This window comes from Chelonia mydas, chromosome 1, assembly GCF_015237465.2.
Source record: "Chelonia mydas isolate rCheMyd1 chromosome 1, rCheMyd1.pri.v2, whole genome shotgun sequence".
Lineage (NCBI taxonomy): Eukaryota > Metazoa > Chordata > Testudines > Cheloniidae > Chelonia > Chelonia mydas.
The window spans coordinates 140863003-140876398 of NC_057849.1; the positions used below are offsets into that span (position 1 = coordinate 140863003).

The 13396-nt window shown below is 41.0% G+C and overlaps 1 protein-coding gene across 3 annotated transcripts in view; it reads left to right on the forward strand.

Annotated features, from left to right (window-relative positions):
* The window catches only part of PDK3 (pyruvate dehydrogenase kinase 3), a 101117-nt gene that overhangs the window by 51482 nt on the left and 36239 nt on the right, over positions 1-13396 (forward strand). For all 3 annotated transcript variants that reach the window (XM_037901894.2, XM_043537993.1, XM_043537994.1), the window contains exons 4-5: positions 5865-6049; positions 10521-10610. In XM_037901894.2, coding sequence (XP_037757822.1) covers positions 5865-6049; positions 10521-10610 — 275 coding nt within the window. The remainder of the gene's footprint in view (positions 1-5864; positions 6050-10520; positions 10611-13396) is intronic.

A 13396-nucleotide genomic window follows, 5' to 3' on the forward strand; every position in this document is an offset into this window, starting at 1 on the left:
CTGTGAGAGCAACCACTCTTGCTCAGCTCACACGCAGCCTTCAGCATGTGAATTACTCCCAGATATTACTGTACGAGTACTAGCGAACCACCAATGAATTACACTGCAGGGCGACACCAGCAAACTCCCAGTCCCAGACTTTCCCCGAACATATGCATCTTGTAGTGCCAGGCTCTCTCCTTCTGGACAGTACAAGCTCATATAAAGTCCATCATTTCATTAATAAAAAATTATATTCACAAATCCTGTTATGTGGAATGGAGTTTCCCAAACACTTCAAAGCAAACACACTGGTTCAGGTTTCAGAGTAACAGCCGTATTAGTCTGTATTCGTAAAAAGAAAAGGAGGACTTGTGGCACCTTAGAGACTAACCAATGTATTTGAGCATGAGCTTTCGTGAGCTACATGAAATTTCAAATGTTAATTTGAAATAATCCAGGATGCATCCGATGAAGTGAGCTGTAGCTCACGAAAGCTCATGCTCAAATACACTGGTTTAGATAAAACAAGTTTATCAACTACAGAAAGAAAGATTTTAAGTGATTACAAGTAATGAGGCATACAAGTCAAAATTGGTTATAAAAAAAAAAGGGGTAAAATGCAATTAATATCTAATTTAACTAGCTAAATGAATTCCAAGCAAAGATTTCTCTCACCGCATGCTTCAGCAGTCTTACTGGCTGGATTCCTTTCAGCCACAACCCCTCCCCCAGTTCAGTGTTAATTTCCTTGTTGTTCGGGGCGTGTTGGTGCTGTGGGCAAAGAGAAAGGGAGGAATCTTTTGGGGCTTCTGTTCTCCTTTCTTATAGTTCTCTTTTTCTTTGAAAATTATCTCCAACTGAGGTTCGGAAGACAGAAAGTCTGCGGTGATGGGAACCTCCAACAGTTTCTTTGTCAAGATGTAAATTTCTTGCTAACGCCCTTTTTTCTGCCAAAGAATAGTCACCAGGTGATAGTCTATTTGATCTTGTTGACACCTGGCTGAGGTATTGGTTTGCCTTTTGTTTTTGAGGAACTGGTTTGTGGCTGTTTTTGCAGACTTGGAATATGTCTCAGTAGTATCATATAGTAGAATCATATACCTTTACATACAACGTTGCCCACACGCATTGGACTAGGACAGTAATTGGCAAATTGAGTTTTCAAATGGCATCTTTTGGGAAAATATACACAAGGCATATTTTGTACAAAATGTATCAGTCCTGTAAAAGGGGTGAACATAGGAATACAAACGGTCACAGTACATTTTACTTCCCAACCGTGCTATAGGCCTGAAGAACATAAGAAAGTGGGAAATAGATACCAGTTTTAAGAAACTGATAAAATGGCTTTTTCCCCTTTTTTAACTTTGAGGAATGGTGTGAGATAAAGTAAAGAGGGACAGACTGGAGGCATCACTCTCCACTCTAATTGAGTAATTGGGTTTAATCACAGGACTGTTTAAAACTTCTGAATACCCTATAAAAAATCCAGGTATGTGGTGACAATTCCTTTGTTTACAAATAAGCAATTAAAGCCCTTTTTGAGTACTTGCAACTTTAATCTGAGAGGTTATATATTGACTTTTAGGCCTTATCTACACTACAGAGTTTTGTCTCCAAAAGTCCGTTTTTATCGACAAAACAGTGGAGGTGTACACACTACAATACTCCTTCTGCCGACAAAACTCTCCTGCTTTGCTGACAAAATAAAACTACCTTGACAAGAGGTGTAGAGCTTTTTGTGGCTAAGTTACATCGACAAAGTGTCAGTGTAGACACTGCGCTTGGTTATGTCGCTGTATATGGCCTCCAGGAGGTGCCCCATAATGTCCATTCTGAACACTCTGGTCAGCAGTTACACCTCTACTACCCTGCACCCAGGTACACCGTTCCCCCTTTAAAGGCCCAGGAATTTTTGAAATTCCACTTCCTGCTTGCTTGGGGTGGACAGTTCATATCGCATCTTCCCAGCTAACCATGGCGGCTCCACACAGCAAATGCTTTCCTGCTTGGAGCACATCTGAGTTGTTGAATATGCTGGCACTGTGGGGAGAGGAGGAGGTGCAGTCCTAGCTTCACTCCAGCTGTAGGAGCTTCGATACTTAGTCAGATTTCTCGTGGCATGTTGGAGAAGAGCTACAAACAGGACACATCAGCGTTGTGCAAAGGTAAAAGATCTGAGGTAGGTGTACCAGAAGGCAAGAGAGTCATGTGGTCACTCCGGTGCTGCGCTGAAGACTTGCTGCTTCTATAAGGAGCTGGATGCCCTCCTCGGCAGTGACCCCACCTCCACGACCAAGAGCCCCATGGATACTTCAGCAGGGTTGGAGACAGCAGGCTCGACCCTGAGGATGAAGTTGTGGGCGAAGAGGTTGAGTTGGAGGACGAGATGGGACAGGCGATAGGGTCATCCGGTAACATGGCAAGCCAGGACCTCTTCTCGACCCATGAGGGTTTGAGCCAATCCCAGCACTCCGTCTCTGGTGTGCATGATGCACACATGGGGAGCTCTGATAAGTGATCTTCTTGAGTTGATGCTGCATATGAGGTGGAGTTGTCCTTTTCTTTGTTATATTCTAGAAGTGGGTGAAGGGATAGATATGTATGAGACTAGCTGTGTTTGCGTGTGCTTCACGTTCCCCTTTGGAGCAATGGAACAGTGTTAATGTGCACAGAGATTTCTGAATTTTGACATCTTCTGTATTTTCCACAGTATGCATCCGATGAAGTGAGCTGTAGCTCACGAAAGCTTATGCTCAAGTAAATTGGTTAGTCTCTAAGGTGCCACAAGTACTCCTTTTCTTTTTGCGAATACAGACGAACACGGCTGTTACTCTGAAACCAGAGATTACATGGGAATCCTCCAGAGAGATCTCTAGGAAACTTTCCTTGAGGTACTCACCAGTCCTCTGCCGAAGGTTCCTTGGCAGAGCTGCTTTGTTCCTTCCCTCATTGTAGGAAACTTTCCTGTAATCCCTTGTGCAGGGACTGAAGTGCCACACAAGCGAACAGCATAAGGACCTGATCTGAAACCCCACGCATGCATGAGATGCGCTCTTGCATCCATGCTTATCCTAGGGAATGAGATACTGGCTGTGGAAAATGGTGGCAGAGTTTACAATTTTGTACTTAGTCGCCTTAGTATCTGGCTGCTCAAAATCAGCTACCAGGTGATCTGCCTCCATACACCACCCCAGGGGAAACTTTTCACCCTTAACCTTACAAATATTATGGAGAGCACAGCAGGCTGCTATGGCTATGGGAATATTTTCCTCATTTAGGTCTAACCTGCCATAAAAGCAGTGCCAGCGTGCTTTTAATTCGCCAGACGCACTTTCTACTGTCATTCTGCACCTGCGTAGCCTATTGTTGAAGCACTCCTTGGTGCTGTCTAGGTTTCTGTTGTTAGGTTTCATGAGCCAGGGGAGTAATGGGCACGCTGGGTCCATCATTATGGGCATTTCAGCATCCCCCATTGGAATCTTCTGGTCTGGAAAGAAAGTTCCTGCTTGCCGCTTTCTGTACAGGCCAGTGTTCCTGAAGATGTATGCACCTCACATTGATGTCAGTGAAGCATCCATGGTGATCCACAAGCACCTACAGTATCATAGAGAAGTACCCCTTTCTATTGATGTACTCCATCGCAAAATTGTCCAGGGCCAAAATTGAGATGTGTGTGCCATCTATCGCCCCTCCGCAGTTAGGGAGTCCCATTGACACAAAGCCATCCACTATTTTACACACACTTCCAAGAGTCACAGTCCTTCGTAGCAGAATGCGATTAGTAGCCCTGCACATTTGCGTTAATGCAGCCCCAACAGTCGATTTCTCAACTCCAAACTCCAAACCATGATCGACTGCTAGCAGTCTGGAGTTGCCAGCTTCCATGTAGCGATTGCCACGTGCTTCTCCAATGAGAGGGCATCTCTCATTTTGGTATCCTTGCTCTGCAATGCTGGGGCGAGTTCTTCACACAGTTCCAGGAAGGTGGCTTTCCACATCCGAAAGTTCTGCAGCCACTGCTTGTCATCCCAGACCTGCATCACATGCGATCCCACCATTCAGTACTTGTTTCCCAAGCTCAAAAGCAATGGTCCACCATGTGCAGCTGCTCCATGAATGCCAAAAGTAATCTGGTGTTGCTTGTTTCCATGGCACACAGCAGGTCAGGCACCTCTGATTCCTGTTCAGATTGGGAGCTTGTGATCTACTGCAAGACCATCTGCAATGTGTTCATAACAGTGACCACAACAGTAGACAGCAGTGCAGGCTCCATCCTTTCAGACTGAGATGGCAGGTGCACAGTAAACAGGGGCCATTGAAAAATGCCGCAGAACAGTCAGAAGCCTATGGAATGATGGGATGGAAAAAACTGCATCATGGAACATTGCACCCATGATGCATTGCAATCCACTCCGCCATCCCACAATTCCGAGATGGCAAGTAGCACAGTGGGATAGCTACCCACAGTGCATTGCTCTTACTGTCGATGCTAGAGCACCAACCGTGGATGTGCTTTGCCAACAGAAGGGGCGTTATGTGAACGTGCACAAGCAAAGTGATTATAGTGTTTTTTGATCATCAGCATAACTTGCATTGATAAAACTCCGTAGTGTAAACGAGGCCTTAGGAGAAGTAAATACTAGTGACTAATCAGTCTTCCATGCTCTATAACTTCATACAATCTAATGTATTATTATTTCCTTCCAGAGGTGGTGCTTAGGTTCTAATTTAATGAATTATTCACTCAATTTGTCAAATACTGTTTTTCTGTGCTCATTATAAACCCATTGAGAATTTGCTTCAGAGTTAGCATATAAAAAGACTCCTTAGTTTTGCAGACACAGTTACAACTTAATAAAAGTGTCACCATCTTTGCTTTCTTTTGAAAAGTATATTGCATTTGTTTCTATTTGATCCTGAAGGAAGGAATAAAGCATTATTGTCAATGTAGTATATGATTGTCATTAATGTCAATGAGAAAAGTGGCAGAGATGAAGGTTGCTAACTTTTCGTGTTTTGAGATTAATAAGATATTCAAGTCATCCTTTTTTAAAACATGAATGGTTCTTTGCAGTATTTTGTACCTCAGAAGAATTGTATGTAAAAGGAAGGGGTAATTCTTTAAATATCACAAGCTGTGGTCTGCTTTGACAAGAAAGTAACATTTTAAATCTGTTCTATAATATATGCCTACTGTTGTCTTGCATCAATATCATTAAAAAATAAATGAAAGTAAGCTCCTAAAACTTCTTGATCTCAAAGGGCAAGATACTACAGGAAAAAGGAGAAAGCGCCATTGTGTGTTTTTTTTTGCCCTCTAGAGGCATAAAAAGAAACTGAACAGAATTGTGTCTGTGCACATGCTGATACTGCTCTTTATTTAAACATAACCATCCTCATAAATTCCTTCCATGTGGTACCTACTCTAAAAACAAACTGTAAGGACACCTTTCTGGTAATTTTGATAAACAGCCAACTGGTCTCTTCTGATACAGCTCCCCACCAATCCACTGCCTCCTGCAGAATTTGTAAACCAAGCAGAATAAATGACATATGTTGTTCTGGATTCACAGAGAAGAAAGACAAATTTTAAAAACACAATTTTAAATAAATTTTTATGGGACATAACTAGAGTTATCAAGAAGCCTTGAATGTTTACACTAGTTTGAACATACAGTTGCACCCTAATATATTTCCCTTTAGCATGACATGTGGTAGGTAGTAATGTAGTTGGACGTTTGTTTCTGTGATAAACTTTTGGAGACTCTGGGGGATAAACAATAAGAGACTCTTATATGCAAGTGAATATTTGAAAACCGCAGTGTGAGATGCAGAGATTCCTGTTACTCTAACATTCTGTTTCTAATTTTGTGTTTCAGCTTTTTAGAAGTTTTAATTAAAGTAAGGAACAGACACAATGATGTGGTGCCTACCATGGCGCAAGGGGTGATTGAGTACAAGGAAAAGTATGGCTTTGATCCGTTTGTTAGCAGTAACATCCAGTATTTTCTAGATAGGTTCTACACCAATCGCATCTCTTTCCGCATGCTTATTAACCAGCACAGTAAGTAATTGCTTTGTTTTTCAACTTGAAGGAATAATTGGTTTTTGCTTATAAATCTAAATTGACAGAATTGATTTGGCATTTCTCGCATCAATGACTAATTTTAATATTCTGAAGTGAAGATGGTAGATGATATATTGTGACAATTGGTTATTTAAGTAGTGCAGTTTTTTTGAGGTGTCTAGAAATTAATCTGAACCACTAAGCAGAATAACAGCCCTGTATTCCAAAGTGATAGGCTTGCAGTGAATCTCCACTGTTCTATTTTGTCAATGTGACGGTAAAAATTTTTTCACCCTGTTAGCAGATACAGTGTGCAAGGTGATGTATATGGTATTTTTAGGTACTAGTAAAATAACTACCATATATACTCATTCATAAGCCAAATATTTTTGGTAAACAAGTGACGCATCAAAGAGCGGGGGTTGGCTTATAAACGGGTCTACACCAAAATTTGATGATTTTAAACTCTATGAAATAATTGAATTGAATATCTAATACATTGTCATTTTGTTTACATGGCGCATCTGCAGGCATGGAGCCCCTCAGCTCCCTGTGGCCGTGGTTCGCTGTTCTCGCAGCTCCCATTGGTTGGGAAGTCTCGCAGCTCCCATTGGCTGGGAACGGCGAACCGGGGCCACAGGGAATTGAGGGGCTCCATACCTGCAGACGCTCAAAGTAGACAAAACATCCCGACCCGCCAGCGGCTTACCCTGACAGGCCGGGAGCCAAAGTTTGCCGACCCATTTATTGATGTCAATACTGCAGCCTTTTAAAGTTGCAAAGGCTTTCTTTAGTAGACTAGATTGGCTTGAAAGGAATACTAAAAGAGCAGTGCTGCAGATCTGCATGACATTTGACTCATGCGTTTCACAAAATGCTATGCCTTACAAGCCAATCAGAAAAATACAATGAACGATAGTACTACAGCACTGATGTCAGTCCGCTTCTGCGTAATTTGATCTCTTCATGCACTTCTACCAATGGACCTCATAAGTCTCGAGCCAATATGAAAATATAACGTGCAGAATCAATGGAATCTCTAATGAAATTGAAATTGCCTGTTATCCCCACAGACATGCCAATCTACAGAGCTGCTTTGAAATAAAGAACAATCATTTGACAACGATAAAGCAGGTGATATTCCTATCTAAAGTCCTACAAAATCTATAACTACAATAATAATCTATTTTCATACTAGTATTTAAAATGAACAATGGTGAAATCAAAAGAAAAAGGTCTGCTTATCACGCAGCGTTCAAACTTAAAGTTGTTGAATATGCAGAAGCAAACAATAATTGCGCCGCTGCTCGTGAATTCTGTATCAATGAGAAGCAAGGAAGAGAATGGCGAAAAAATAAAACACTAAAAGACATGCCAAGAAGCAAGAAAAAATGTCCAACGAGGTGCACTTCATTTCCTGAGTTGGAGAGAGAGAGATCTCAATAATTGGGTTGTTGAATGTTGACAGTATGGGTACATTGTCACTAGAACTGGAATTTGTCTGCGTGCTCTGCAAATGTCGAAAGATGACAAATACAAGTCAGTAAAGCCATCAGTATTTGTCGCATCAGCCAGTTGGTGTACTCGCTTATTGAACCATCATAGTCTCTGTTTTTGTCAGCGAACAAAGATAGCGCAAGAGCTGCCGAGAGATCTGGAAGAAAAAAATCGAATCTTTCCAAAGGCTTATTATAAAATATCAAAAGGAATAGGCATTTGAACTGTCAGAAATAGCAAATATGGACGAAACACCAATGACATTCGATCTCCCGAGCAACAGAACAGTAACCGGTGTTGGTGAAAAAACAGTTTTAATTAAAACCACTGGCCATGAAAAAATCCATGTTACGGTGGTTTTATCGTGTTTGGCAAATGGATCAAAGCTCCCTCCTGTTGTTGTTGGTTTTTTTAAAAGAAAATCCTTGCCTAAAAACATGAAATTTCCTGTTGGTGTCATTGTACGTGCACACGAAAAGGGATGGATGGATGAAAGTGGGACTATTGAATGGCTGGAAAAAGTGTGGAATAAGAGACCAGAAGCACTTTTCAAGAAACCTGCTATGCTCATTTGGGACATGTTCAGGGCACACAAGATGGATGAGGTGAAAAATGTGGCCAAAAATATGAAAACTAATTTGGCTGTAATACCTGGAGGCTTAACTTCAGTTCTACAACCTCTTGATGTCTGCCTGAACAAACCCTTTAAAGAGAGGCTATGGAAAATGTGATCTGAATGGATATGCTCAGGCATGGCGAATTGGCAAAAGGCGGGAATCTTATGAAGCCCGAAATCAGTCTGGTCGCCCAGTGGATCAAGGATGCGTGGGTGTCCATTCCCTCGGAAATGATAGAAAAATCATTTAGGAAATGCTGTATCAGCAATGTACTCGATGGGTCAGACAACACTGCCGACATCTACGATGACCATGCAGGAGCAGCTGTGAGTGAAGCAGAGTTTAATGAACTGTTTGGTGAATCAGAGATTGATTCAGGTTTTGAAGGATTTTAAGACTTTTTAAAGTTTCATATTCTAAGTTACTTGTTTTAAATATCCATTTACTGATTTTAAATATTAACTGTAATTTTTAAGGTGAATACATATTTGTTCAGTTCTTATAACAAAAACAGGTTTTTCATTAGATTACATTAAAATCATTTTAGCAAAACTTTTGAGTGTTTCTTGTAATGCCAGCTTTTAAAATACAGCAGGAGTTGGCAAACTTTGGCTCCCGGCCCGTCAGCGTAAGCCGCTGGTGGGTCGGGACGTTTTGTTTACCTGGAGCTTCCTCAGGCACAGAGCCCTTCAGCTCCCAGTGGCTGTGATTTACCGTTCCCAGCCAATGGGAGCTGCGGGAAGTGGCTTATGAAAGGGTCATACAGTTTTTGCTGTTTTTACCTATCCATCTTGCGGGGTCGGCTTATAAACGAACGGGCTAATGAACAAGTATATATGGTACATCTTCTCTGCCTATCAGTCCACTTGTAGGTTTGACACGTTTAATCATCAGACAAAAAAAAGTCTTCCACCTTTTCAGTTTTGTTTGTTTGTTCACTGTGCATATTTTAAAAGCTAAATGGTTTCTAGCAAATTATGCTGTCTCCTGTTAATTCACCAGCCTCTTTTTTCTTTTCTAAAGAAACTATTTCTCACCTGAGATTTCCATTTTTATTCTTTCCTTTATTAATAAGCACAGCAGTTCTGATTTTCACACTTAACTCAAATTAGATTCTCAGGTTTGTACTGTTTAAGTATCCATTGTTGGTATTCATCTTGTAGTATGAAAGGAATTACTTACATAGCTCCCAGTAATCAATATTTGTTGCATTTCAAAGTTAAGGTCAATCTTGTGATCTCTTGAAGTGTATATTTGTGTCATGGGCTCTAGGGTTTCATTCCCTGTCCAATATTTTGCTGTTTGTGACATCTTAGAAACATGGTCACACTACATATGGTAGGATTATATGGTAGGAAAAACGTTAAGTCCAAGGTATTTTACTAACAATTACTTGTGTATCCAGTAACTTTTATTTGTAATATGATCAGTGAAAGGTGTTAAATGCACTAGTATAACAAGGCTAAAAAGATTAGAACAGTATATCCACTTAGCAATAAATCTGGCCAGACATAGAAACAAAGACAATAAAGCTAGATAAATAAAAAGGCCCTTCTTAGAAAATAAATGTTGTTAATAAATAAAGGTTTCATCCTATCAGAGTTTGTAGGCCTAGTCTAAACACACCAGTTGCACCCATTTAACTGTGATGTTAACCGGTTTAGTTAGCTGGTGCAATGCTGAATCTGGACACTCATACCAGTTTAAACCTGGCTTATATCATTAGTTTGTACAAAGTTGCAGCAGTTTAACTAAACCAGTTTAATATTACACCTTTAATTAAACTGGTGGAATTTCTTTGTGTAGACAAACTCTAGTGATCCAGCCTTGATTAGTTTAGGGCAAATGGTTCTCTTAAGTGTTGAAAGAGAGATGGCTAGGACAAGTTTTGAAAACAGAGGCTTCATGTAATTTCGCCTTGACCCCTACAGAATTCTGTTTAATTTATTGTTGACGTATGGGTGCTAAGTATTAGAAACTTTTTATACCTCATCGAACTTACAGTTCCTACCTACTCAGATATTTATATGAATGGAACATTTTATAATTCAGTTGTATCTGTACTGACTTTAGTCTATCCTGAGAACTATGAGATTTTTTTTCTTTCTTCTGGATAGACATAAATGGACTCCAATGCATTTATTTCTCATATCATATCAGATATTGCAAGCTATAATTACTAAACAGAGTGTTTTTTCTAGAGAGGTCAATAGTCTTGATCAGGGACTAATGTTATGGAGGAGTATCTTTTTGCACTGTGACACCGAATCTTGTCAACATATTGTCTGATTTAACTTTTCTATGTTTTAAATGTAATAGCCATTCACTTAACTGTCAACTTTTTTTCCTCTTAGCACTTCTTTTTGGTGGAGACACTAATCCTGCTCATCCCAAGCATATTGGAAGTATTGATCCTACCTGTAACGTGGCTGAGGTAGTAAAAGGTAAGGAGATACATTTAATATTTGTATTATGTTTCAAACCCCAATTTACAGTTCTGCATACATAACCAGTTAAGGTGTTCAAGGCAGAAGTTGTATTTCCATTTAATTAAAATTTTAAAAAACTCTAAAGAATGATACACATTTAATTGCTTATAGCAAGGCCATAAAAATATCAAAGTTTTTAATAATATTAACAATATCTAGCTCTTACAGTACTTTTCATCTGTAGATCTCAATGTACTTTACAAGGAAGGTGGGTACAGTTATGTCCTTTTTACATATCAGGAAACCAAGACAGGGGTGAAGTAAAGGCTTGTCCAAGGACACCCAGCAAGCGAGGGGCAGAACTGGAACTAGAATACATGTCTCTGTGTCTTAGGCTGCTGCGTTATCTACTAGATCACACTTTCTAGTGGCCTCAAAATCCAAAAATCTGAAACTAGTGGAATGTTAACAGAGCTACAAAAAATGGAATTATAACTTTATCTTCTACTACAAGGACAGATCGAAGTCTTTTATCCTTTTATGTTTGATGTGGTGGTCAAATTATTTTCCAAAAAGTATTTAAGCATATATATTCTACTTGACATCCTTTCTAAAGGAAATCAGGGATATACATAGTCATCTGTTCTTGTACGATTATTCAAGTAAGGCTCTATGATAAAGAAACAAACACCATAAGAAAGTGAGGTTATAATTACTCCCGGGGGAATTCTGTGCCACTGTGTGTGTGCATAATTAATGAGCCATGCATAATTTTAATTTTTTTGTGCAGAAAAAAGCTTCTGCTGGAAAGTTGCTGCATTTGCACCTTTTGCCCACCAGAGGGCGCTATGGCGCTAGAACAGAGCCCCCTCCCTCCCACCATCCCCATCAGAAAATAACTTCCGTGGAAAGTTGCTGCGGTTCCGCCTTTTGCCCACCAGAGGGCACTGTGGTGATAGAACAAAGCAGCAGCTCCCAGCCAGCTAGAGACGAGAAAGCCTACCTTCTTCACAGCACTTGTCAGGCCAGGTCAGGAGACAGGGGCTATGGGGAGACAGACAGTGTGGGGCTGCGGGGGAGTCAGACAGGGGCTCATAAGGGCTAGTGTGGGAGGACAGACTGGGGCAGGGGCTGAATGGGAGTGGAGGCGTAGGGCCACAGCGGGGAGTGAGGTGCAGGGCCAGATATGGAGAGGGAGGTGACTGAGTGGGGGCACAGACACACATAGGGATGGGGGTGGCTGAGTGGGGGCATAGAGACACGTATAGACGGGGGGAGTAGGTACAGGGCCACCTGGGGACAGGGGAGGGGATGTAGAGCCACATCAGGATGGGGAGAATGGATGTCTGAGTGGGAGTGGAGGGACACGTGGACAGGGAGTTCAAGGACACATGTGGGACAGGGGCAGATGTGCCTGACTGAATGGGAGAGGCTAGAGGTCAGCCAGGGTCTGCATGAGGGAAGCTCCTTAACAATCTCTCCCCGCCCCCGCAAAAAACCTGTTCTATGCTTTTCCCACCCATACTCAACAACACTCCAAGTTCACACCCAGGCTCCTTCCCAGCAATTACTTCCATCTCCCTCAAGCCCTCTGTTACCCCTGACTCCCCACAAGCCTTTGCTCTGCTTCTGAGGGATGTGAGAAATATATTTCTATATTGTACTTTAAATGAATTATTACTCAGAGTTCTGTATTAATAAACCTGAATCTTTTTTGTTGTCTGTAATGATACAGACATACTTGCTGACAGCTATTTTGAAATAAATGATGATAAATAATTGAAACTGGTATGATTATATTGTTTTGAAAAATAAAATACACCTCTACCCCTATATATTGTGACCTGATATAACACGAATTCGGATATAACGCGGTAAAGCAGTGCTCCGGGGGGGGCGGGGCTGTGCACTCCTGGGGATCAAAACAAGTTCGATATAACACGGTAAGATTTTTTTGGCTCCTGAGTACAGCGTTATATCGGGGTAGAGGTGTATTCAGAATTTTGCAGAATTTGAAAATGTGTGCATAATTTTTAATTTTTTGTTGCAGAATTCCCCCAGGAATAATATAATACAGGAATAATCTTCAGATATTTAGAAACTCTTGGCTTTTGTCTTTGGGCGCCAAGCACATAGGGAAGTTTTGATGTAACTGTACACCTTGTCACACAGTGTTGCTCCCATGGAGAGTGTGTGTGTGTGTGTACATCACACAAGTTCCATACGCACATGAATAAATGCACATGCATATATGTGTTTCATACACATATGAACATATGCACATACAAACATTGGGTACCTACTAGTGCCTTCTGTGTATGGAATGTGTGTATCTGAATTCTCAGTTGATATATTCTCAGTGTGAAGACATAGTGGCCAACTATGCCAGGATGGTAATCTAGTGGAAGAATATTGGGATGCCATATGAGAACTGGTGTTGGGCATCAAATCTTGGTCTTTAGTTCTTGGGTCGACAAGGGCTATGAACACAGTGGAAGCAGAAACTATTTTACACCCATGAGAGGAGGTATCTCTTCCTGTTGATCTCATTTCACCCATATTAACTCAAGGAGCAAAACTGATTGCCTCTAAGGGAGTGTGACCTCAATGCTTTAAAGGAGGGGAGAAAAATGAAGAAAATAGTTGGAGGGAATCCTTAGTGCTAGGAGAGGGTATTCGGATCCTTATGAAGGTCGGAGAGACACCACGTGAGAAACTAGTGGAACACAAAGCACCTTTTTTAAAACTACGGAATCTATCCATGCTCATACTTGAAAATGTTATTTTGATACATGCTATAA